Genomic DNA, 25,732 nt, shown 5'->3' with positions numbered 1-25,732 from the left:
CACAACAGCAGTATGCCATGATTAATTTCTACTAATTGAGCTACTGTTAACTTGGTTTTGCAGGGATTCAACTATGCTAACTTCAGCTTCTATCTTCTATCAGTATTAGGTACCAACACATATATGAGTATCAAAACTGTCAACCAAAGATCACTACTATTTAGCATATGCAAATGTAAAGGCTTAATGTCAATTTTAGACATGGGAAGGTCATTTCTTTGTTTTTTGTCAAAATACATCCAGCAACAGCATTTTGGACTGACCCATCGTTGCCAATCACTCCGTTTGTCCTTTAGACCCTACTTGAAATCCTTTTGTAGATATAGTTACTAAATCAACTTCACCCATAAGGTATCAAGTATCAATATCTGCATCAGAAAAAAATCCCCCAAAAGTACTTTGCATCATATTGATATAAAGAATTGTAGCATCACCATTTCCCTTACCTAGCCAGGATAAAGATGGTTGGGTCAGGCAGAACATTAAGTTGTAAATGTAGTTTTGAATATGGATTAGGTGCTAGGGGGCGTTTTGTTAAATAACCAACCCAATGACTTTTATGGTGCTGATGTTGATGTATTGGGGTAATTTTTTATCATAACATAACACTGCCTTTTATGTGTTAGGAGAAGTTACATAATTTATCTTAAGTATATTGCAAAATTCAGATAGAGGTTAGCCAAAAAACTACACATATAAATGATGCAGGTATGAGGTATTGAACAGGCATTGGTATGAGGTATTAAACAATTGAACAGCGAAACATGAGAAGACCAATTACATACATGTTCTTACCAGGGCAGCATGTGAGGAGTCCAGTGAGCAGTGTGTGTGAATGACAGGCGAGGAGGGAGGGGTCTAAGTGACACTGGGGGGGTGGGAGAGGGGGAGGAGACAGTGAAGGAGGGGAGGGCTCGGAGTAGCAGGCGGGAGGGGTGAACGAGTGTGTGTGTGTGAGAGAGAGAGTATATGTAGCACGCTGTCCCCTCTGCTCCGTAATGCACTGTGAACAGGCTAGTCACACAGCCACCACCGTAACCCCCCTCTCCCTACAACACGTGTCCCCGCTCCGAGCTGCCTTCGCTGGGACACACTTGCCTCTTCTCCAGCCTGAATAAACCAGACCACTTGTAATTTTCTTCCATTTTACCAGTGAATATCAAGCAAGCTGCTACCTCTTTACCTCCGAGAGTCTGTCCGCTACCTGCTTCGGACTCCCTCCTCCCCTCCCGTCTCTCCTCCTCCTCACCCTCCCTCTCTCCCTCTTGCCCGCTCCATTCATTCATCGCTCGTTCACCGGCATGCTCCTGTGAAGGGCACACCAGCTCCGCGCTTGGCTGTGCTGTAGTGCGCTGCTCACAGGGAAGGAAGAAGAGTTGAAGACATGAAACGATACGTGGGATAGAATACTCTCTACCTCCTTTGACACGTCTTGTCCGATCCCGTCTCTGTCTTCTTCTCCATGAATGTCACCTCTGCCTTTTAGGGATTTTTTTTGTGTCAAGAGGATTCGTTGATACATCTCAGGGTGTGGGTGCGAACAGGAAAAAAGGGTGATGCCAGGGGAGATAAGGAGAGAACCAGCTCGTACAACGTCCTGTCCAGATACCTCAGGTTGGTGGTCGCTCTTTCTCTTCTTGAAGTACTCCAGGACTGTCCCGGAGACGCGTCCCAGGTAGTGGGGGGGGGGCAGGGTAGAAGGAGGGAACCGCAGTGTGCCCCATCAGTGACACATAGAGTTGTTACTGGGACATCCAGTACCCGGTTTTGCCAGACTTGCCGGGGTAAATGGACCTCATCTCGATACGGGATGGGTATGCGACAATGGGTGCGATGTTGCTTTTTTCTGGATTTGGGTAACTTTGCCAGATTTGTACATGGGATTCGATCCCTTGCAATCAGAAAGAGGTGGATTGCACTGTGAAGAATTTGTTTGGAGTAGTTTGTCTTGACTGAGAAGCTGTGACTTACCTTTGTGACAACTAAAGACTTTAATCTGGAGAAGAGAAGAGTTTTTTCAAGATTTCCAAACTTCAATTCAAGTAGAATCTGCCTTGATGTTCTGACATAACAATAGTGACGTACTCCAAGAAAAAAAAAGACATTTCGTGAAAACGAAAAAAACACTACAATAGGTTGCTTGTTGGCGAAATTCACCATTGCTATCCTCAACAGCCTAGAACTTTGCGCCCTACGCCTCGTAACCCTCGCCCAGCTTTGCCCCCTCATCGCCCTGGGCAAGTGGGCAGGGGGGTGGCCCACAGTACCCCCCGACACCCGGGCGTCACCGAGCCACCCGAGACCGGTGACAGGGCAAGAGGGTCGCCAAGATGGCCGCTCTCGCCAGCTCGCTCATCCGTCAGCGCCGCGAGGTGAAGGACCCTCAGCAGAACCGGCAGATCGCCAGCAAGCGCAAGCCCTGCCCCAAAAGCAACAAGTCCCTGTGCCAGAAGCAGATTCTAATTTTGATATCCAAGGTGCGGTTATGTGGCAGTCGAGGCAGGAAGATGGAGAAAAGGCCAGGTGAGTCCAAAACTTATTTTTTGGAGTTTCTATCCTCTTTTATCATTTGCTGGTCTTGTACTTTGTTTTTTTCATACCCAAATATTAATTGATGAATTGAAAATCAAATTAGAATGGATAAATCTTGAATTGAATACTTTTGGGAATAACGTAATACTACTTTACTATAACTGCTTTGAGTTGCAAGTTGCACTAGACAGGCCCAGTGGCATAGTTACCTGGTGGCATGGGGACTCGGACTCTGGATGCAGCTGAAACAACACACACGAGGTCAGGGCACAGCTCTGTAACAAGCTCCACCACCATGAACCAGCACTGGGCTCACACTATGAGCTACTTGAACAACATATAAGCATATCCAGGTCTAACAGCACAAAACATCACATAAAGAGCTCACAAAGGACTTAAATGCTAAGATTAAACCATGGTACTTACTGCGTTACTGTTAGTCTTATTGATCCCAGTCTTGACACGAACCTGTAGAGTAGAGTTTAGCCTGACACCTCATTTTTTCCATAAAAACAATTCACAGTAAACATATGCAACTCTCTCCACTGGCAAGTGCTACTTTCCCTTTTAGAGAATAATAAACAAGATAATGAAAGCATGTGCATAACATAAGCGCCTCTACCTTGAAGTGTTTTGGTAAGCACAGTGAGTACCTGTCGGTGTTGACCAATCAAACATCAGAGCACATGTGCATAGCTCCTCACGTGTCCAATCACAGGGCTGTTTACTACTGATCTTGGGTCAGTTTTAAGTACAAGTACAGTGGGAATATGAAGGGTTGGTCTGATTCCACATCAGATTAACAGTGAATCGCAGCAGAAAGGAAATATATCGTTAAACAACACTATTTACCTGGCACTTTGAAATTGTACATTTCCTTAAATTATTGATCTTTTTTTTTTTTTTTTTTTGTCAAAAAATTCTTTATAAACTGATAGACGCATTTCTGAAACCATTTTGGCTCGCACAATTGATGTATTTTATTTGTGTTTGCCTTTTTTCCTGGAATTCTCTTACACATTAACTGTACCAGCTGCAGGCATTTGCCATTTGATATTGGTATTATTAATCTTTATTGGTGCATTTATTTGGATAAATATAATACTATAGATAGTGCAATGTGCCTTCAATCACATTTTACATTTATATTTGCTATTCAATTCATTTTATTGCTCAGGCAACTTAAGTTTTATTCATGTTTGAGTTCCACCACAGAAACTTAACTGGCCTTTGCTGCCCCCCGTCCGTAAAAAAAAAAAAAAAAAATCCTCGCTACGCCCCTGGACAGGCTTATATTGTATATGGAGTTGTATATGGAGTTGGTAAAGGTGACATGAGTTTACTACAGGACTACATCAATGAGTGCACTTTAAGTAGAAAAACATTGAAATGAGCATTGAAGTACTTTGAAACTGTAGTTACTTGATATCATGGCAAGACAACAATAATTAACCTAAAATGTGAGACGCTATCTGAAACCATGTCTGCAAGTGTATTCTACACCTGTCTTATCAGCCAATGGTAATACATGAGCGGTCACTTAAGCCTACTTCTTTAGTTGCTGGTTGGCCTACTTTGATGATTACTTGACTGTGAGAAGTGGGTAAGGAATTCTGAAGCATGCAACGTTGAGCATAAAACATGGAAATACAACATTTTAACTCTTAACGAGGAGGTGTTATGCAATATAGATTCAATTTTTTTGCTTTTCTGCCATGTTATAATGTTGTTCCCTTTTTAAAGCAAAGAGAGGGGAGTTGCAAAACCAAAAGTGAAACATGTTTTTACATTGTTTTCGATGAATATAGTATTTTCAAAACAATAACAGGTAACATGGTGATCTAGGTTATGTGTTAGTAGTTAATACCCCATAGAAGTAATATACCCCTCTTTAAAGACAGTTGGTTGATTGAAGGATAAATGAATTCAGAGAGCATTTGAAGAAGGCATTTTTAAAACAGAGAAAGAAGATAATTAAACAATTTGTAAGTTATTTGATGTGTTCTAAGCCTTGTGCAATTTCTAACGCAACCAGTCCTATGCTCTGTCTTACAGCATGTTCATATTGACCTGTTTTGGTCCTGGTTTGAGTCCAGTTTAGTCCTGATGTAAAATATAGCCCTGTTTAGTCCTTTTCTACTCCTGGTTTAGTCCAGTTTTAGTATGACGTTTTGTCCAAGTTTAGCCAAAAGATTGATGTGGTGTGGATAGACACCTTATGCAGTTATGTCTTCACAGGGCACCTTCATTAGCTGTGAGCAAATTGTATTACAACAAGGCTGACTTACAATCAACATTGCATTTCTAGCGGCCATTATCTAATCAACTTGTAATATACTTGGTCTTTTTATTGTTTAGACTAACACTCTTGAAGCTACTTACACGTTTCAAGCTGTCTGGCTAATAAACATACTAAATCCTAATTAGCTATCTACTCTAAAACAACACCAGCTAAAAACAGACCTCAGCCTAACCCATAGCGCTATTCTTTAGCTTCACCCTTGGCTCCCACTGCAGAGGCCGGCAGCGCGTCTCCGTCCCCGCGTTGATGACTCTTTTTTCAGCCTGCGGCGCCTCTCACACGGGGCAGTAATCCCGGAGCAAACTTGGCTCATCCGCGACTGTGATTTACAGCGCAGTAAAAATGTCAAGAGGAGCCATTACTGATGTGTGCCCCCCCCACCCCCCCCCCCACACACACCTCACACACACACACCCCTTCGGCCGTGTTCTCGCAGCTTGGCGTTGCTGGCAGGAGCGAGGGCCTGTATGTTAACTGTAATTGCCAGGTTATTGATCTGGGGCTTAAATGAGATGCTTGATTTGTGCGAAGTGATCAGTAAACATGATGAGTGGGTCTGCCGGATGGAGGGAAGCAAGAGGAACGGAAGATTTGGAGTAGTTAATTTGGGTTTTGTAAAGTGTACCTGGTGAAATATGCGGGCAATTTAGCTGGATGATTGTGTGTAAATGGGGGAAGTTGATGTATACTTTTGCGGTAGATACAATGCAGCGGTGGTTCGATAGAGCAAGCTGCGGAACGGATGGGTTATGGTGGTACTCAGTTTTCTTTGCACTCTCCTTCGAGTTTTCACTTTGTGGACTGTGCAAGTCATGAGTCTGTCCTACTTCAGACCTGGTTTAGCACAGGTAAAGCTCACAACATCTAGCATACTAACTCACACCCCCTGATTTTATGACTTTATAATTAGATGTAGACAGTACACAGCTGACTTACTTTGACCTCAAAAGCTGCTTATATAATACATATCTACTGAGGAAGAAGTGTTTTGTTCAAATATGTGGGGAAAAAACTGAGTATAAGAATTTTTTAAAGCTTCTAGCCATATTATTATGTTTGTTACTTACCAAAAAAATATCAAAAACATACCTAGACCCAAGCAGGTTTGCGTAGTTCTCAAAATGGGCGCCAGTAGCTCAGTTAGAAGAGTGTTTGTCCACTGATCAGATGGTCAGAAGGTTGGCAGTTCGAATCCCGCTCTCGAATTAAACATCACTGGTTGAGTGCACTGACCCACAGGTTGGCAGTGCAATTCCAGCTTCCACAGATGGATACAGCCGTTGTCCTTGACCATTTACCATTACCCAGATGGTTACTTTCATCTCATGATGGCATCAAGTGATAATCCAGGAGTTGTTCTTGTGTTTGTGTTGTGTCTTATGTTTTAAAATTCTACATTCTTTATTAGATCCTTCCTAGTTATTTGTTGAGAATGATGTAAGCCATGGTTTTGTCCTACCTGAGACCTGGTTTAACCCTGGTTTCATCTTGTTTAGTGCTGGTTTAGACCTTGTTAATCCTATTTATGGATCTGGATTAGATCTGGTGGCAGAGTTTCAGAAGCAATACCATATTACACAGGTTAAATGATCAAACTAGTTTTTGGATTTATCTTTCAGAATACTTTGTCTCAATCAGTTTAATAAGCATTTTAGCAGCATGGATGGATAACAATAACTGAAGCAGGAAGTGTATATGAATGCCTTAAGAAGTTATTGGTTTAAGGTGATAGCAGGCTCTGTGACTGTGAAAATATGTAAAAAGTAACATGTAATGTTTATCTTAATTAAATAAAAAAAAAAAAAAAAAAAGCAAGTATAGCTGCAAGAAGAATCACAATCAAATTGAAATCACAATTTGAATCAATGCAATTGGTGAATGGCAAAGGCTGCCATTTTTAAGTACAATAATTTCCTCAACAAACAACAAAATCTTCTGGCTTATTCTGCATAAAATTGCTAGCCCTGTAGCTTAGATCTGTACAAACATGTTCTGAAGTGTGATTCTTGTATTAGTTGTCAACAGACTCATAGTCATTTTATATAGTGCTTTTTCACCTTCAAGGCACTCAAACCGCTTTACATCAAGGAACCACTCACCCATTCACGCACACATGCAGGCACTGGGGACATGGTGAGTTGAGTGTCTTGCCCAAGGACACAATGACAGTATTGATCTGTGGGAGCAAGAATTGCAGTGTCAACCTGTGGGTAAATGGATCTGACCTGGTCAACCAATGATGTTTCATGTCGAGAGCGGAATTCAAACCACCATCGTTCAGATCAAACAAATACCCCTTTATTAATTTACATCAGAGGATGGCCCATGTGAGTCTTCTTACCTCAGGCACCCAGGTAAGAAGACTCACATGGCCTGCTGGCACATCCCCTTTCTCTTCATTATTGATGACTTTAAATATAGTGTTGACAAGCCGTTACACCTATAGAAGCATAAATGACATATTAACAGCAGTCACAAGGTCGTTGCTGTGCTAGCTGAATGTGTAGCCTATCGCAAACATGCTAACCACCCAGGAATTAGCTCCAATGACCCCAGAACAGAGAGATCACTGGGAAATCAATATTATGTAACCATCACAATATGCTATGTGCCTGTTTGACACATTTGTATAACTCAGCTGAGAGGCTGAGAGGTTAAAGGTGTTGTACCTAATTATTCCTGATTCAAAAACGTAAAAAATAGAACTAGTTCATTTTAAGCGGTTTGCAGTTATTACTTGTTTTCCTTATGCATTCGGAGCATCCTCATTATTCGCAGTGATGAGTTTATCACCACTTTTCACAACTTTCTGAAACCAGACCCAGTTTTCTCATCATAGTAAAACTAATAACAGCTAGCATGCTAGCGTGCACACTCTGATAATTGGCAAATGAAATGGTTTATAATTGGATGCAGATTGACAGCAGACTTATTTTGACCTCAGGAGCTGCCTATACAATATATCTGGACTGGAGCAATTTTTACTGAAATGCCTGAGAAAAAATAGGTACAAGAAATGTTTATTGCTTTTAGCTATATTATATAATATTTGTTCCTTATCAAAAATACCTGGATCCTTATCAAAAACATACCTGGATCCAAGCAGGTTTGAGTAATTATACATGTTAAGGCTTCCACCTTGTGATGTCATCAGGTGGTAATCCAGGATGTATTACTTTTATTTTTTTATTTTTTTTTTTGCCTATGCACCTTACTACACTATTTGTAATCATTTCAGTGAACAGATTATAAAATGAAATTAGCAGCTATTTCTTTAATCTTAGCAGTTTTAGTCCTCATTGTCATCCTAATGTGCTGTACTTGCTTTTATCAGTAGCATAAAGTAATAAATTACTTTATGCTACAACACTTGAATACTAATGCTACAGGGCTTACAATTTGTTAAAAAAGGCCTAAATAATACACAATATAGGACCTTTAATTTGTCTTTTGTGACATCCCATAATGTCAGTCTCCGTAGAAACCAAAGCCCTTGTTTCTGAGCAGGTTTTCTCTTTACCACTGCAGTGTCCCTCTATGCAACAGCCTCGGGCCACAGCTGACCTCTACAACACAACAAATACCTACAGACCTGCTCCTCCTCCTTTGGTAGACTTTTGGAGTTTAAAAATAATAATGCATTAGTCTTAGTCAAATTTTGCTTTACAATGGCACTAATTAGATGTGTCTAAAACAGTTTCTGCTAAGGGCCCAGAGCACCACAACAGCAAGTGTACTTTTGTGGATACATTTTGGATGCTGGTGTCAAATAACATTCCAGTTTGTGCTAAAAAGTGACAGTGATTACATTTGTTTGGCAAAAACATAGCATGGTAACAGTGCACTGCCTGGTTTGCAAAGGATAAAACACTTAATTAAATGATAATACACAGCAGTCTTAATTTGACCTTGATTTTACAATACATCTGCACTGGGAAAAAAACATACTGAATATATTACAAATGTTATAATTTCTTAAAAGGACTGTAAATCAACTTATCAATATAGTTTGAAACACTATAAATGGACTACTTTTGATCATTGCTTTTGGAATGAACACCTTATATGATTGCCTTAAATGGGAGGTATTATGCAAAATTGAGTTTTTGGAGCTTTGTACCATGTTATAACGTTGTTCCCTCATGAAAAACATGCCTGGTTTTAGATGTTATTCATGCATGTTTGAGTAATCTACAGTTTTCCATAAACATACAAAAACAGCTTGCAAAACAGTACACTATAACTTCACAACCTGATGCAAAGTGCAGTAGTTTCATCAACGGGATGCATGCCGATTGTGTTGGGATGCCGCTGTGAAGGGCGAGTGACTTAGCGCGGAGAGTGTGGCAAACATGGTGATCTAAATATGTTGTATGTTAGCAGTTAAAAGCCTATAGAAATGTAATACCCCCTCTTAAAAAAAAAATAAAAAAATGTCTAGGTATAAATTTCCTCATTACATCTCAACTTCACATTAATGCCTAATACACATTGACAGAGTACTGCATCATTGTGTATCCCAGGCTCCATGTACTCGGAGTAAACCATCTTTTAAGACGACACCGTTATGGATAGGAATATTACTACTCTTTATTATGTTGTCATTTGCATAGGGGTTGATAACATATGCCGTAAATATGCCCTTGTAATGGCTTTGTACATGTAATAAAAGGGTATTTGATAGTGCTGGTGCTGCAGTCTTCTCTATGTGCTTAGCTGAACAGGTTAATGGAACTGATAATGGAAAATAAAGAGCTCAAATGACCTAGAAGTGAACGCCAAATAAAACTGATTTGTCCCTAGTGCCTGTTTACAGTGTGTAGTAAGCCCTTTATGTAATGTGCAGATGTAAGGCCGATTTTATTGATCTAGTTCTGGGAGTAAAGATAAATTGTGAAATTGTAGTTGTATTTGCAGACTCTTTTGGTCGTAAACCTTTTGGATCTTACTGAGGAGTACCTAACTGTTGCAGTTAGGTACAGTTGCATTCTCTACCTTAGTATCAGTTGATATCGGAGACTGGCAGATACTTATAGCCAAGTATCAACCTCTGTATCAAAACAGAAAAAGCTGGCTTTATGCATCCATAATTTTGGGGGTGTTCCGTGTTGAATATTGGTGATCATATCCAAGCAGTTTTTCATCATCTTATATTCTGCCTCACAGCAAGAAGGTCCCAGCGTACTCAAGAGTATATTTGCATACATTTAGGCAAAGGAGGTATTGATAGTGTAACAGTTCATTATATTATACTGTAAGACTATTCATTTGATTCTTGTTCTGGATGCCTACGATCCCATTCATTTACCATTAGGATTAAGCCAAGTCTTACTAAAACAAATCAATGTTTAAAGGTCCCATATTACGCAACACGGACTCCTGTGAGTTTTAAGCCATGCTCTAATGCTGTTGCCTCAGCGAAAACATACCTGGTTTTGTTTCATTCACACATGTTTGAGTAATGCATTATTAGTCTGTCTACGCCTCACAAGTTCAAAATACCACCTTGTGATGTCATTAAGTGGCAGTTTTAAAGTTAGCTAAATTGAACAGCTATATATTGCAATACTTGCATTTTAATTTATTTATTTTTTCTTTTAGCTTTTCTTCAGTTAAAATTGTAGACAGAAAGTCTACATTGTCTGCTGGAGCACAGAGAATGAGAGCATTTTAACAAGGCTAAATGGATATCTGTAGCTTCAAAATTAGGCAGTTATAGGCCTGCAAATTATTCAAATGACATCACAAGGTGGAACCGAGTGATTCAGCTTGAGAGAAGAACACAACCTAAATTTGCAGGGTTTATGTGTTAAACATGTGTGAATGAAACAAAACACAACTCAGGGTATGTTTTTGATAAGGAAAAAACTTTATAACAAATAGACAAATAAGACAAAAACATAGTCAAATATATGCCCTTTAAAGATAGCAGGTTACAGATGGATGATCACTGACAACATGTTACACATTTTATGTACAACGTAAATGCAGTTCATTACCCAAGGAAATTTGACTTGTCTCAAAGCTAATGAGACAACTAATTAAGGTGTGAATTATTTCTTTTAAAATAAGACTAGAAACAGAACTAAACTGTATAAAAAGAATATATATATATATATATATATATATATATATATATATATATATATATATATATATATATATATATATATATATATATATATATATATATATATATATATATATATATACTGTAAATTTCGGACTACAGAGCGCACCTCAATATAAGCCGCACCAGCTAAATTTGAAAAGAAAATCAATTTTGTACATATATAAGCCGCACCTGAATATAAGCCGCAGGTTTTCATATTGTAACATGAGATATTTACACAGAAAGACGGTGCACCGACACGCTTTTTTTAAACTGTGCCTGAAAATTGGCACCAACACGACATCAACGGGATGAACACATCTGCAGGTTTAGAAAATAAAACTGCACCAACACAGAAAATCTGCTTTTATTTCCTCTGAAAACTTTTGTCATCTTTTTTCATTGACCAAGTAGGATTCATTGATGCCGAGCTTACGTGCAGTGGCTCTACTTCAAGGGTCGGCAACCCGCGGCTCCGGAGCCGAATGCGCCTCTTTCAGCCTCATACTGCGGCTCTGCATGGCTTGGGAAAATACATTTTAACTATTTAATTGAAGTGTATTTTATTTGTGTTAGCTCTTTTTTATTGTAGTTTAAATTGGAAGATTATTATGATCTTAAAATAAAATTATATTTTCTTATTTTACGTCTCACAGTCACAGACACAGCTCACAGTCCTGTGTAAAGAGCCCTGATTTTCAGACGCTGTGCGCACAGGGGTCAGGAGCAACTTTCGCCCATCCCTAATGACACACTAATAAGCTCGTCCGTAGATGTATCATGAAAATCCTGCTGGAAATCGCCACAGAAATCTATTTGATGTTGTAGCAAGTTTATTATCTGCTCTTGTCTCCGCGATGACGTATCACGTATAACACATCAGACATGTCGCCCAAAAGTAGAGCCACAAGCGAGTGAAAAGGGAGAGTTTTTTAATAAAGGGGAAAAGGACAACTGAGGAGCCAGAAGAGCGACCTCTACGGCCTCCAAGAAAAAGAAAGATAAATTTAACAGACAATGCCTACTTAAAATCTGGGTTTGTCACTACAGGTGACTCTCACGCACAGTCTGCTCTGCGTAACATGCGGGAAAAGCAAATGAGGCAATGAAACCTTCAAAACTGCTTTGGCACATGGAGAATAAGCACCTGGGATTAAACGATACGCCTTTAGAGTTTTTTTTTGTTTTTTTTTTTTTTTTTAAAGAAACTGCAGAGCAGAGTAGACATAATCACATAATCAGCACAGGGCTCACACTGATGCAGCGGTTTGGTGAGTTGTATTTTTTTATGCTCTTAAGTTGTTTTTGCCATATTTATCTGCTACGTGTAGAAGGCTTGTCCGTAAAAATAAAACCTACATTATTCTGTTACATTATTATTATTATACACAGTGTTATCTTCATTTTAGATGTCAAAAAGTATTTGCGGTTCCCAGTGTTTTATTTTACGTGGAAAGTGGGTCCAAATGGCTCTTTGCGTGTTACAGGTTGCCGACCCCTCATATCCATTTCATGATGCGCAAAATGATCGTTCAAAATCAAAACTAGTGAATTCTTCAGAGCAGAATCTTTCCCCACATCTGTCTCACTTTTACGTTTACAGCTAGAGAGCGCCCCCCAGGGGCCGTTATCCAGTAAAATTCTATAAATAAACCGCACTGCTGTATAGGCCGCAGGGTTCAAAGCGTGGAAAAAAAGTCGCAGCTTATAGTCTGAAATTTACGGTGTGTGTATGTATATATATATATATATATATATATATATATATATATATATATATATATATATATATATATATATATATATATATATATATATATATATATATATATATATATATATATATATATATATATATATATATTTGGTTTTTGTTATTTAAAAGTCACATTTTTTTCAGTTAGGTTGTGTGTTTAAAATATCTGTAAATTTTAAATATTAATTTATGTTAACAAGACTTGGCTAATTCTCCGTGTAGAATTAATTTGATGGTCATGGCTTTTGAGGCACGCTGATATAGCCAGGAAGTACTGTAAAAAGGGCCTGCTGGGATGGTTTTCACTTTCCTCTTGCATTCCGAGCATCCTAATTATTCACCGAAATGGACAATAAAATGCTCTGCAGTTACATGCACACAGCACACAGATGACTTATTCTGACCTTACGAGCTGCTCACACAATATACTGTGGAAAAACTGCTTTTGCACAAATACATGAAAAAACACCTGCCAGACATTTAATGATTTTATTATGCATTCTGTGGAGAGTTCAAGTGACCCCGGCCTGTATCTGCTAACATGTAGGCTTATATATCCCTTGTAACTTCGCCTCAGTCACCCGATCTCGAACCAGACCACGGACTTGTTGTCTTAGACCTCTTTGCTGTGTGCTTGTGTCCTTAAGTCTCCTCTAACCCCCTCTGTCCGGCTGATGGATGTGATGTGTGCGCAAAGTGTCCCGACCCGACCCCCTCCTCCCCCCTTGTACCCCCCCTCACCCCCCTCACCCCGACGCGGCCCCGCTGTCAGCCGCTAACCCGCGCTAACCCATACTAATGAAGGCCCAGTGCTAGCCCAGTCAGCGCAAAGCAAGGTCATACAGCGCCAATACGCACTGCCCAGATATGAACCAGCGGCCTGCCTCACAACATGTACACAACCATGAGATGTCTTCATTCAACCAGGTACTGATCAGTTGAAACATATTTTAAAGAGAGGGTATTTTACTTCTATGGAATATTAACCGCTATATAAGAGAGATCGCTAAAATAGTCAAACATGCATGCATGACATTTAAAACCTCTTTAGGAACGTTTTTGATGAAGGAACATGGTAGAAAGCTCCAAAACTCAATTGTTCATAGTACAGCGTCTTTAAGTTGTAATGCATAAAATAATTGAAATAAAAAGGCAGCTGGCTTAATATAAATCTCTCATTGTAAAACACTGATTTCTGTTTTGCAATTTAAGAAAACAAACAGAAGGCTCATTTTAAAATTCAAAGTCATTTAGCCATCGTAATGAATGATCCACTCTAAATGTTAAATATGGCTAGACGCTAGAGGATGTTGCAAGCTAACTGTCCCCACCTCCTCTTGTCTCCTTTTCTGGATAATTGACGGATGTGTTGTAAATCTGCAACTCAAACACTGGCAGATTATACCAGATTAGCTTCAATTAGCCCCACCTCACTATTTTCATCTGTCAATACATGGATCTGAGGAGAGTGACCTGCGCAGAGCAACAACTGTGAAAAGGCTCTGTACCTCTTTTTTTGAAACTAGTTCATTTAAACAGTTTGCAGTGGTCCCAAGTTACACCTCACTTACCTTATGCATTCAGAGCATCGTAATTGCTCACCACAATAAGTTTATAAATGCTTTCCACAATTTTCAGAGGCCAGGGTGGAGTTATGCCATCACGGTAATGCTAACAGCAACTAGCATGCTAACATCAGCTTACTGATTATCTCATAGTAGAATGCTTTATAATTAGATGCAGACAGTACACAGCAGATTTATTTTGACCTCAAGAGCTGCTAAAACAATATATCAGTACTGGGGCAAGACACATTTTAAATCTGTCTAAATCGTCTGTTGCTCTCATAAACACTCTGACACTTAATTAAGATCCTCAATATGCTGCTTTAAAGCATATTTTTTTCAGATGGAGAAGTGAAACTGAGGTGGTGCTGCTTCCTGGTTAACGAGAAATAAAAGTACTTTATTATTAGCCACAGACAGTGCAGAGTCGTCTAATTTTGTCACAAAGTGCTATTTTTACAATATACATGTTAGGGGAAAACACAAAATTTTACAGAAAAAAGTGGGATACTCCAGCTTTAAACCTCGCTGTAGCTTTGGTCAGTGTGCAAACTGCTGTGTGTGTGCCTCTACATTAGAGTAACATTCAGCCTCCAATGTCATGTTGTATATCTGGTATATGTGTGTGCGTATTTAACATTTTCCAGTAACATCATGCGGTGGATGTTCTACATTTATGCCTATGGTGGAATGTTCAGCGGTTGCTGTGGCGACACAATGCGCACATTAGCAAACACTACCAAAAAAGTTTTAAGATGGTCTGAACCCTCAAGAAAATGTACAAAATGGATTAAAACAACATTTTCAGGAGCCTGTGCTTAATGTGAGCTTTCATGGTCTCAGTTAGGTTTTTCATTTTCAACAAAAAAGGTGAGAATGACTAGCTGAAAAACTGTTAGCCAATGCAAACAGACTGTAAATATATGTGTGAGAGGCTTGTTTAACAGCACAAATCATCTCACCTGTTGTAGTTCTGACTAAACGAGCTCTCTCTGGTCTTATTGTATTAAAATAAAGATCAAATGAAAGTCTTACAAAGCTTTTGACAGAGTAGTGCCTTCACACTCCCAGGGAATGTTGATGACATCAGCTGCAAATTGTCAATTGATGTGTGTGTATGTGTATTGACGAGCGTGTGTGTAGGTGGGTGTGTGTGTGTGCGGGGGTGTGTGTGTGTGTGTGTGATTGAGGCACTCTCATTGGCATTGTATCAATACTGCAGCAGTGTCAGTACAGGCACATTGAACTGGCTGATCTGTGGCCTCACACCAAACCAGTGATCCAACCAACTCTATGCTCTACTCAGCTTCAACTTCTCTCTCACTATTCCAAACAACTATGTAGCCACAGCTGCCCCTAAGCAACAGAAATGTGGGTGCTAATTACGCCTGTCACGATAGCACATTTTGAAGTGTCATATGGTAAATGGTCACATTTTTATATAGCGTTTTTCCACCTTCAAGGCACTCTTCACACACAGTCATACACCAGTATACACAGACACTGGGTGCAAAATGGGTTGAGTGTCTTGTTAGATTAGATTAGATTTGATTAGCCTTTATTGTCTCCCTTGGGAGAAATTTGTCTTGCAACAAGGGTACTCATGCCACATATAGAGACATATAACATACAGTACAGACACAGTGGACACATCAATTAATGTAGTTCAGAAGAAAAACAACCATTCAACATTTGATAATATTGCACCATTCCCATAATTAGCATATTTTACACATTCCCTGGGGCCTAAAAGTGTAAAGGTGAGTATTGCACATTCCCTGGGTGCATATAATATTGCACAGTCCCTGATGGCCATACAATAGAGCATTATTTCTTCAAGTTCAGCAAGGAAATTGAAAGGGGAATAAATGAGTGCTTAAACCTGTTTAGTCTGCTGGTTGGGCCCCTGTACCTTCTTCCTGAGGGCATTAACTCAAACTGGTTGTGGAGGATGTGAGTCAGGTCATTACATATTTTACTCCCCAGTTTCACTAGTGTCTCTTGAAAGATCTCCTGAAGAGGACAGGGGGCCATGCCAATTATTTTACTCGCCCTTTTAGTCAAGCTTAAGATTTGAGCTTTCAATTTGACACATAGGTTGCCAAACCAGGTAGACATCCCATAACGAATAATAGAATCAATACATGCTTGATAAAAAAGAAGCATTACATTTTTGTCCACTCCGTAAACCCTCACTCTTCTTAAAAAGTAGAGGAGCTGACTGATTCGTGAGCAAACAAATTCTACATGCTTGCTCCAGTTAAGTTGAGAGTCAAAATAAACCCCCAAATACTTGTAAGAAGTCACCTGCTCTATATTCTGACCCTTAACTGCAACAAAACTGTGATCACTAACAGATCTTGGATCAAAAATCATTTATTTTGTTTTGTCAACATTTAAGACAAGATTGTGTTCTTCACAACACTTTACCACTTGTTCAATTTCCAATTTGTAGGCACCAATGTCTGTGTTTTTATCAAGTAAGCTAAGAATAGCTGTGCCATCAGAAAATGTTAGTATGTAATTGTTTGATTGCTTGCTTTTGAGGTCATTTGTGTAAAGTGTGAAGAGGAGAGGCGAACTCACACAACCTTGGGGGCCCCCAGTGCTTATAACCTGGATGTCATGTTTAACTTGTTGTTGTCTATCTGAGAAAAGCAAGATACCATTTAGCAATATAGTGGTTAATATCCATCTGCAACAGTTTGATAATTAAAATATTAGGTAAAATATTATTGAACGCTAAACTGAAGTCCATAAATAATATTCTAGCATATGGGGAGGGGTCTTCTAAATGCGTTAGAACTAAGTGTGAAGTTGTAATAAGAGCGTCGTTAGTGCTTCTGTTATCATTATATGCAAATTGGTAAGGGTCCAAGGACACATCAACGATATTTATCTGTGTTAGCTGGAATTGCACCACCAGCATGTGGGTCAGTGGATCTGACTGTTCAACCAATGATGTTTACATCTAGAGCGGGATTCGAACCACCAATCTTCGGATCAATGGACCACTAGTATAAAGAAAAAGTATTCACATAAATAGTGACCCCCAAAATGTATTGTTCCAACTAACATTTATTGATTGATATCGATATGGTATTTATCTTGACAGGCCTACTCCAAATCTGCACCAACAGCCCCTCCAAAACACTACTTAAATAATCAAGGCTAGTGAGGTGTCTTGCCCATGAACACACCAACACTATAAACCATATGAGCTTAGATGAACTCAAACCACTATGCTTTGTGTTGGTAGGCCTTTGGGTATTCACTGTAGTGACTTTTCCATAGTGTCACTGTCAGTTTCTCCATAACCTCAGTGACCTCTGTGGTCAGAGGCCATTTAGTCATGTGTTCAGTAAACCACTGATCCTTTAGCCAAATGTCACCAACTGATCAGACTGGCATCTATTTCACCACTATATGCATCACTACACAAGTACAGTAGAAATAGCAGTATTAGTTCCCCCATTGCAGTCGATGTCAACATATCAGAAAACAAAATTCTCCCTGTATCATGATTTTTGCTTCTTATTAGGAGAAAGTTTCCAGCTGTTCTACTTCTGAAATGAACACAGTTTTATAGTTCTGCTGTATTTTGTGGTACCAAACTCTCACATATAGAAGTGGTATTTGAATAGGACTGTTGACCTTATTGCGGACGTTGCCGTGGGCGCCGCCATCATCATTCGGGTTGTATTATTTTGCATGAGACTGCCGCTCCTGACAGCAAATAACTTCTATAGGGACTACAGAGCAGGTTTAAAGCCTCCCAGAGAATTGGTGAGGTGTTAACTTGTTGGTGCACATGAAAATAAAATGTTTTACACAAACCAACCTACTTTATATCAGATTTTAGAAGTAAAACTTTTCTCAAATTCTCCATTGAGAATAAGGTCAATAGCTATAGAGGCTACAGTCTGGCTAAAGCAAAGTATACGACATAGTAGTTGAGTTTCAGTGCAAATCCAAACAAATACAGTGGGGCAAAAAAGTATTTAGTTACCCACCAATTGTACCAGTTCTCCCACTTAAAAAGATGAGAGAGCCCTGCAATTTTCATCATAGGTACACTTGAACTATGAGAGACAAAAGGAGGAAAAAAAAAAAAAAATCTGAAAAAAATCTGAAAATCACATTGTCTGATTTTTAAAGATCAGATTTATTTTTTTTTTCTTGTTTTTTAAAGCCCTGGACACCTCGCTAGGGAGGTGTTCCGGGCATGTCCCACCGGGAAGAGGCCCAGGGAGGACCAGGACATGCTGGAAGGACTATGTCTCTCGGCTGGCCTGGGAACACCTTGGGGTCCCACCAGAGGAGCTGGAGGACGTGTCCGGGGTGAGGGACATCTGGGAGTCCCTGCTTAGACTGTTGCCCCCACGACCCAGTCCCGGATAAGCGGAAGAAAATGGATAGATGGATGATTTTTAAAGAATTTATTTGCAAATTATGATGGAAAATAAGCATTTGGTCAATAATAATAATAATAAATAATAATACATTTTATTTATATAGCGCTTTTCAAGATACTCAAAGACACTTTACATAGAAGAACAATTTTAAAAAAAAAATACAAATATACAAACATTTAAAATCAACACTCATAATAATTAAAGATTAAAAGCAGCTTTAAACAGGTGAGTCTTTAGGTGTTTTTTGAAGGTGGTGAGGTCAGTGCAGTCCCCGAGTTGTTGCAGTAGAGTGTTCCAGAGAGTGGGGGCAGCGATGGAGAAGGCTCTGTCTCCCCAGCTTCGGAGCTTGGTCCTACAGGGGAGGGAGAGGAGGTTTGCGTTTGAGGAGCGGAGGGAGCGAGAGGGAGTGTGGTGATGGAGCAGATCTGTGAGGTAGGAGGGGGCCAGGTTATGGAGAGCTTTGAAAGTGATGAGAAGAACTTTGAACTGAATTCGCTGAGAAATGGGGAGGGTGATGTGTTCACACAGACGGGTGCGTGTGAGGAGGCAGGCAGCAGAGTTTTGTATGTATTGCAGTTTATTAAGTGTTTTTGAGGATGTGCCATATAGGATGCTATTGCAGTAATCAATTCTGGATGTGATGAATGCTTCGATTGAAGTTTCTGCAGCTGAAAAGGTGAGTGATGGGCGGAGGCGTGCAATGTTTTTGAGATGGAAAAAGGCAGTCTGGGTTATTTGCTTTATATGGGATTCAAATGAGAGGTTTTGGTCAATGAGAATACCAAGATTTCGGATGAGTGGGGATGGAGTGAGTGTGGAATTATCAAAGTTTAGACAGAAGCTTGAGGAGGACTTAGTGGGTGTTTTAGGGCCAATTATTATGATATCGGTTTTGTCACTGTTTAGTTTGAGTAGATTGTGTGTCATCCAGGTTTTGATGTCATACAGACACTGTGTGAGGGAGGAGTGAGTTGTTGTGTTTATGGATGAAGTGGAGATGTAGAGCTGTATGTCCTCGGCATAGCAGTGAAAACAAAGGCCATGGCGACGAATGATACTGCCAAGAGGGAGAATGTACAGGATGAACAGGAGGGGACCAAGCACCGAACCTTGGGGAACACCTTAACACAAGTTCATGACCATACTTTGTTATTCTCCTAAGACCCGAGCTCCTTCATGATATGCTTTATTCATTTCTCTTTATTATTTCTGATTGGTACCTGACGAGTGTAAAAACAAAGAATTACTTTTTTACATTATGTAGTTTCTGAGAAAGGTGATGTAAAATGAATTTCCTCATATGTAGACATTTTAATCATTTTGATAAAACATTTGAATAATGATTTGCAAAAACTATTTATTTAAGTGCCTCTTGGAACAATGTGTCGCATGTCAAGTGCTGCTGACAGGAGCAGGAAAACATATGCCTTCACAAAAAACAAACAAACAACAAAACTATATATATATATATACACCAGGTCCTAGGAGGTTAAATACCCTCTGTTGGCAATGACAGAAGTCAGAAATTTTTTGTAAGTCTCCACAAGCTTTTCTCACATTGTTGCTGGTAGTTTGACCCATTCCTCCATGCAGATCTCCTCAAGAGCAGTGCCACAACTGGACAACAACACGGACTTTCAACTCCCTCCCAAGATTTTCTGTGGGGTGGAGATCTGGAGACTGGCTAAGCCACTCCAGGACCTTAAAATGCTTCTTACGAAGCCATTCCTTCGTTGCCCGGGCAGTGTGTTTGGGATAATTTTCATGCTGAAAGACCTAGCCACATTTCATCTTCAGTGCCCTTGCTGATGGAAGGAGGTTTTCACTCAAAATCTCACAATACATGCCCCCATTCATTCTTTCCTTTTCACAGATCAGTCATCCTGGTCCCTTTGCAGAAAAACAGCCTCAAAACATGATGTTTCCAACCCCATGCTTCACAGTAGGTATGTTGTTCTTTGGATGCAACTCAGTATTCTTTCTCCTCCAAACACGACAAGTTGAGTTTTTACCAAAAATTTCTATTTTTGTTTCATCTGACCATATGACATTCTCCCAATCCTCTTCTGGATCATCCAAATGCTCTCTAGCAAACCAGATGGGGCTGGATATGTACTGTCTTCAGCAGGGGGACATGTCTGGCACTGCAGGATTTGAGTCCCTGGTGGCGTAGTGTTACTGATGGTAACCTTTGTTACTTTGGTCCCAGCTCTCTGCAGGTCATTTACTAGGTCCCCCCATGTGGTTCTGGGATTTTTGCTCACTATTCTTTTTTTGGAGCCCCAAATCAAGGGAGGTTATTAGTCATCTTGTATGTCTTCCATTTTCTAATAATTGACAAAATTTGACAGCTCTTTAATTCATTAAAAATCCTACAATGTGATCTCCTGGATTGTTTCCCCCCATTCTGTCTCTCATTGCTGAAGTGTACCTATGATGAAAATTGCAGGCCTCTCTCATCTTTTTAAGTGAGAGAATTTGCACAATTGGTGGCTGACTAAATACTTTTTTGCCCCACTGTATACTACAGCAGCATTTGAAGGGAAATCATTACTATTAATACTATTATAATACCATACACTGGTGCAGCTTTTTCTGTTCTTATAACAATGTTGATACTTGGCTTTAAGTATCTGCCAATATCTAAAGTAAAATTTATTTCCTTTAAATACTACAGCATATAGTAAAAAAAAAAAAAAAAAGAAAAAAAAAAAAGAGTTTTATAACTGTTGCGTGTTTTGGGTCAACTTTGTCCAATAAATTGTATTAGCAGTTTATAGACTGAAATGGGATATTGACTGAACCGATATAAACGAAACTGATATTAAAGGAACCAATATCCAATCCATCAAAATTTTCAATATTGGCACCGATATCAGTATTGTATTGATGCATCCGTACTACTACTGCTACTACTACAACTACAATGCTACAACTACAACTCCACTACTACTAGTACAACTACTACTACTATGACTACAATACTACTACTACTACTACTACTGCAACTACCATACTACTACTACTACTACTAATACTTCTACTACTACTACTACTACTACTACTACTACTACTACTACTACTCCACCACAGTATGAGCAGTTCCTGCAGAGGCGTGTCTCAGAACCTGTTTCTGGTGTGATGATGTATGCGTGCTGTCAGCTGGCCCCTCCTTCTCAGATTTTATGTGCCCGGTCTCACATTTGGATGTGCATATGTCATCATTATCACACAGCACATTTTCTGTAGTACGATAAAACACCAGTAGAAGGCGCAAGAACAAGAGTAAAGCATCGTTACGTAAGCTTAAAATAGGGCTGAATGATTTGGGTATAATATCTAAATGCATTGTTTTGTTTTTTTATTAGATGTGTGATTTATGTTTTAATAATAGGAGTCTGTTAAAAGTTCATATTTTAAACGCGTCCAGAAGAATTTACAAAAAGACTGAAACATAAACTAACAAACTAATACAAGGATTCAATTGCAGAACGTGTTTTTACAGATCTACACTACAAGGTTAGCATTTTAATGCAGAATAATAGAAATTATGGTTATTCAAAAATTTAAACCTATGTGATTTGCTAATTACAATTTTGATTTGATTGTGATTAACCTTGCAGCCCTAGCTTAATATACAAAATCAACCTTTTAGAGCTTTTAACCAAGAAATAGTTTCCCCTTCCCATTTCCACTCTCAAAGTTGTATTTAGAGTTATTCATGCATGTTTTAGCAATCTTTATTCTCCTGTATTCAAGACGTCATTGTTCTGAATTTTTTTTTTGTAACCCTTTCAGCTCAAATGGTCCAACTACTTACAAAAACTAGTGGGTCTGGAAGCGCATCCTGTCTCCCTGATTTCAGATGGATGTGATGTCTCTCACTATTATTTATCCCAAGTAAAAGAAGTTATATATTTAGTCGTGATTGAAATGAGAATTTTCAGCATTTGAGAGACACGTGATAGAAATCGAAGGCTGTGATTGGACGATCGAGAGTTAGGACGGAGGTTGTTCACGTTGTATTGTCTTGGATTCAAACAGGATGTAGAAGGGACTGGCTGGTCAGGCAAACACTTTGTTTATGTGTGGACAGGTGAGAATTCTGAGTCTGATTTCAATTTTGCTATTCAAAATGCCCAACATAAATAAAACATAACGATCCATGGGTGTCAAAGATTATAACTATAAAGCAGACACAAGTACAATATGTCTTCTTCACAGAGGAGTATTTCTGGATTACATTTTTCCTGATGTTTGAAACTGTTGTTCGGTATACAAAATACTACCTGTAATATAGTCTGGCTACCTTCACCTACCTTTATGAGCTTATATATTTTTCATTTGGACCCTCTTCTCTTAAATGGGCAGTATAAGAGCAGAGTCAGCATCTTCTCCAACACCATCCAACCACACTTCCCCTTCCCCAGCTCTGAGACAACTTTACCCCCTCAAAGTCACCGGCCCCTCACATCCACCCCCTCCTTCCCTGTAATCAATGGACACACATCAGATCTGCGGACAGGGAAGTTAGCATCAACATGTCATATACAATCAATGAGCTGGAATGGACTGGTTCACAGTATTTGTAGTAGTGGTTAAACTGTGTGGGTCCTGTTATCCATTATTTAGCAATTGTTATCATGATAATAAGTTGACCCAATATGCACAATAATAAAATGGTTTAGAATTGGATTCATATACTTTCAAGGAGACATATACATGCTGGAGGGACTATCGGCTGGCCTGGGAACGCTTTGAGGAGCTGGAGGATATGTCTGGGGTGATGGAAGTCTGGGAGTCCCTGCTTACACTGCTGCCTCAGAAGAAAATGGATGGATGGCATATTTTGCTAAATAAACATTTATGAGCTTTTAACCAATGTTATAACAGTGTTCCATCTTCATTGCCATACTCAAAGCTGTACTTTGTACTTTTTGAAATCTTCATCAAAAAGAAACTTGGAGTTCTATTTCACTTGGTTTCAGAAATCTTTTGCCATTAAGCCTCAGAAAATATCTGGTTTGAATTTTCCCTGGATTGTGGCATGAGAGGTAGTTTTTATCATCAAACTTGTTCATTGCATTTCTGTCATCAAATCGTTCATTACAACTACATGCTTATATTAACAAGTCTAGGCATGTTGCTTATCAGCTAGTTCAATTGGTTTACCATGGTAATTAGCTGGGAAAACAAATACATAAAATAAATTACATAAAACTTAAAAGTAAAATACTATTCTCTGTAACATATCTTGTCTGTTTCTTTTTTGTTGTTGTTTTTTTTTTTTTTTGCATTTTCTTGTTCCCTAAAAACTGGCTTATGTGAAAAAGCAATAGCTCATTATACAGTAATAAATTACTGTATAATACTCTTTCTCACTGCTAGCATCAGTTTCTGTTTATTTTGCTTGCACTGCACCCACAGCACCCGTGGGTGCTATTGGGTTTCCAGCAGGTCTGAAGTGGACTCTTTACTGGTCTAAGTGATGGTCTTCTATTAGCGGTGATTAAAGGAATATTAGTCCCATTTGGAGGAGATGGTGATCTAGTGCTGTCATTAAAAATCATTATGTAATAAAACTGGATGGATGGGTAACTCAATGACTGTAAACTTCAGATTTGTTTAAAAATGGTGGATGTTACAGTATTTTATTATATATACTGCAAAGTGACATCTTAAAGGCCATGTACCTGATTTTTGTCCATGTATTTGAGTAAAACATATCTTGTCCCAGTACAGATATATTGTATAAGCTGCTCTTGAGGTCAAAATATAAATTATGTATAATCAGGAAGCGAGTTTTAGCATGCTGCTTGTTGTTAGCTTTACCTTCACAGTAAAACTCTGCTTTGGTTGTGAAAAGTGCTTATAAACTCACTGTGGTGAATAATTAGGGTACTCAGAATGTATAGGGGAAGTGATGATTAACTCTGGACCACTGCAAAGTGTTTAACATGAAATAATTCTGTATTTCAAGTTTTTCAAGATGGTTAAATAAATAAATTGGTTACATCGCCTTTGAGATTCTAACCCTGAATATTAGGTCTTGCAACTCAGTGTACTTATTTGAAGGATCCAATCTAACCACCTGCAATGACACCCGATTGATGCTCACCTTATCTAGGCTAGGAGGACAAGGTTAATGTTGACTTTATTGTTCCCATAGGGAAAATTATCCCATGCATTTGACCCATCCTTCAGTGCAGCTAGGATACCTCATCAGGAGCAGTGGATGCTCGGGGACCCACTTCCATGATCTTGAATTAGGACTACCTTAGCAGGAGGATTTTACCCAGATATGGGGAGAAACATGGGAACTCTATGCAGAAAGGCCTAGGCGACCTGGGAATCGAACCCTGAACCTTGTTGATGTGAGGCTGCTAACCACTTAGTCACTGTGCTGTCTTATTTGGAGCACAGTTTGGAAAGTTTTCATAAATAGACAAAAGATGATGGAATATGCGTTTACATGGATTTTATTGGTTGAGAGGCAAATGTAGCAGTTCGTGATTGGCTGACAGAAAGTGGAATGAGGAAGGTACCAAGAAACAATATATCCCCATACTTTATATACCACCTCCCCATCCCTCTGAGGAGAATATCATCAGAACTATAAAACATGAGTAGACAAATGACCTCCTGTCTCCCTGTGTTTTGAAGAGAGCTTTGTAGAAGGACACGGTTGGATATGACACCCTCAGATGTGCAGGCTCTCCCCACGGGCAAGTTCATCTGTCACTGGGGCACCTTGCATTCAGCTGCCTGCAACCACCCACCTTCCACTCAGCCAACACCCCCACCCGAGGTCCCATGGGTGCCCGAGCGCAGGTGCGTGACGCGTCCTTCACTCAGCTGTGCCATCAATCAGGTCCAAGGCTGGAGAGGAGCCAGGGTGCAACCATATACAGTTAGAAGGTTTTGGTATCAATTTTTTCACTTTATCTTTACTGAAAGAAATTTGTTGTATTTTTTTTTTGTTGTTTTTTTTTACAAAAAAAATTATGTAAAAGAATGTATAATTTCAAAAACACAAAGCAAAAAAAATAC

The 25,732-nt window shown here is 39.3% G+C and overlaps 1 protein-coding gene across 1 annotated transcript in view; it reads left to right on the top strand.

The window, feature by feature from the left end:
* Positions 1-2,330: 2,330 nt before the first annotated feature.
* Positions 2,331-25,732, top strand: part of fgf11a (fibroblast growth factor 11a) — a 127,652-nt gene continuing 104,250 nt past the window's right edge. Inside the window, exons 1-3 of the mRNA XM_055229258.1 lie at positions 2,331-2,523; positions 11,649-11,653; positions 25,473-25,490. Of these exons, the coding sequence (XP_055085233.1) occupies positions 2,331-2,523; positions 11,649-11,653; positions 25,473-25,490 (216 nt within the window). The remainder of the gene's footprint in view (positions 2,524-11,648; positions 11,654-25,472; positions 25,491-25,732) is intronic.

The sequence above is a fragment of the Periophthalmus magnuspinnatus genome, chromosome 18 (assembly GCF_009829125.3).
Source record: "Periophthalmus magnuspinnatus isolate fPerMag1 chromosome 18, fPerMag1.2.pri, whole genome shotgun sequence".
Lineage (NCBI taxonomy): Eukaryota > Metazoa > Chordata > Actinopteri > Gobiiformes > Gobiidae > Periophthalmus > Periophthalmus magnuspinnatus.
Note: the sequence above shows the minus strand (reverse complement) of the source record. Positions and strands in the feature narration are given on the sequence as shown.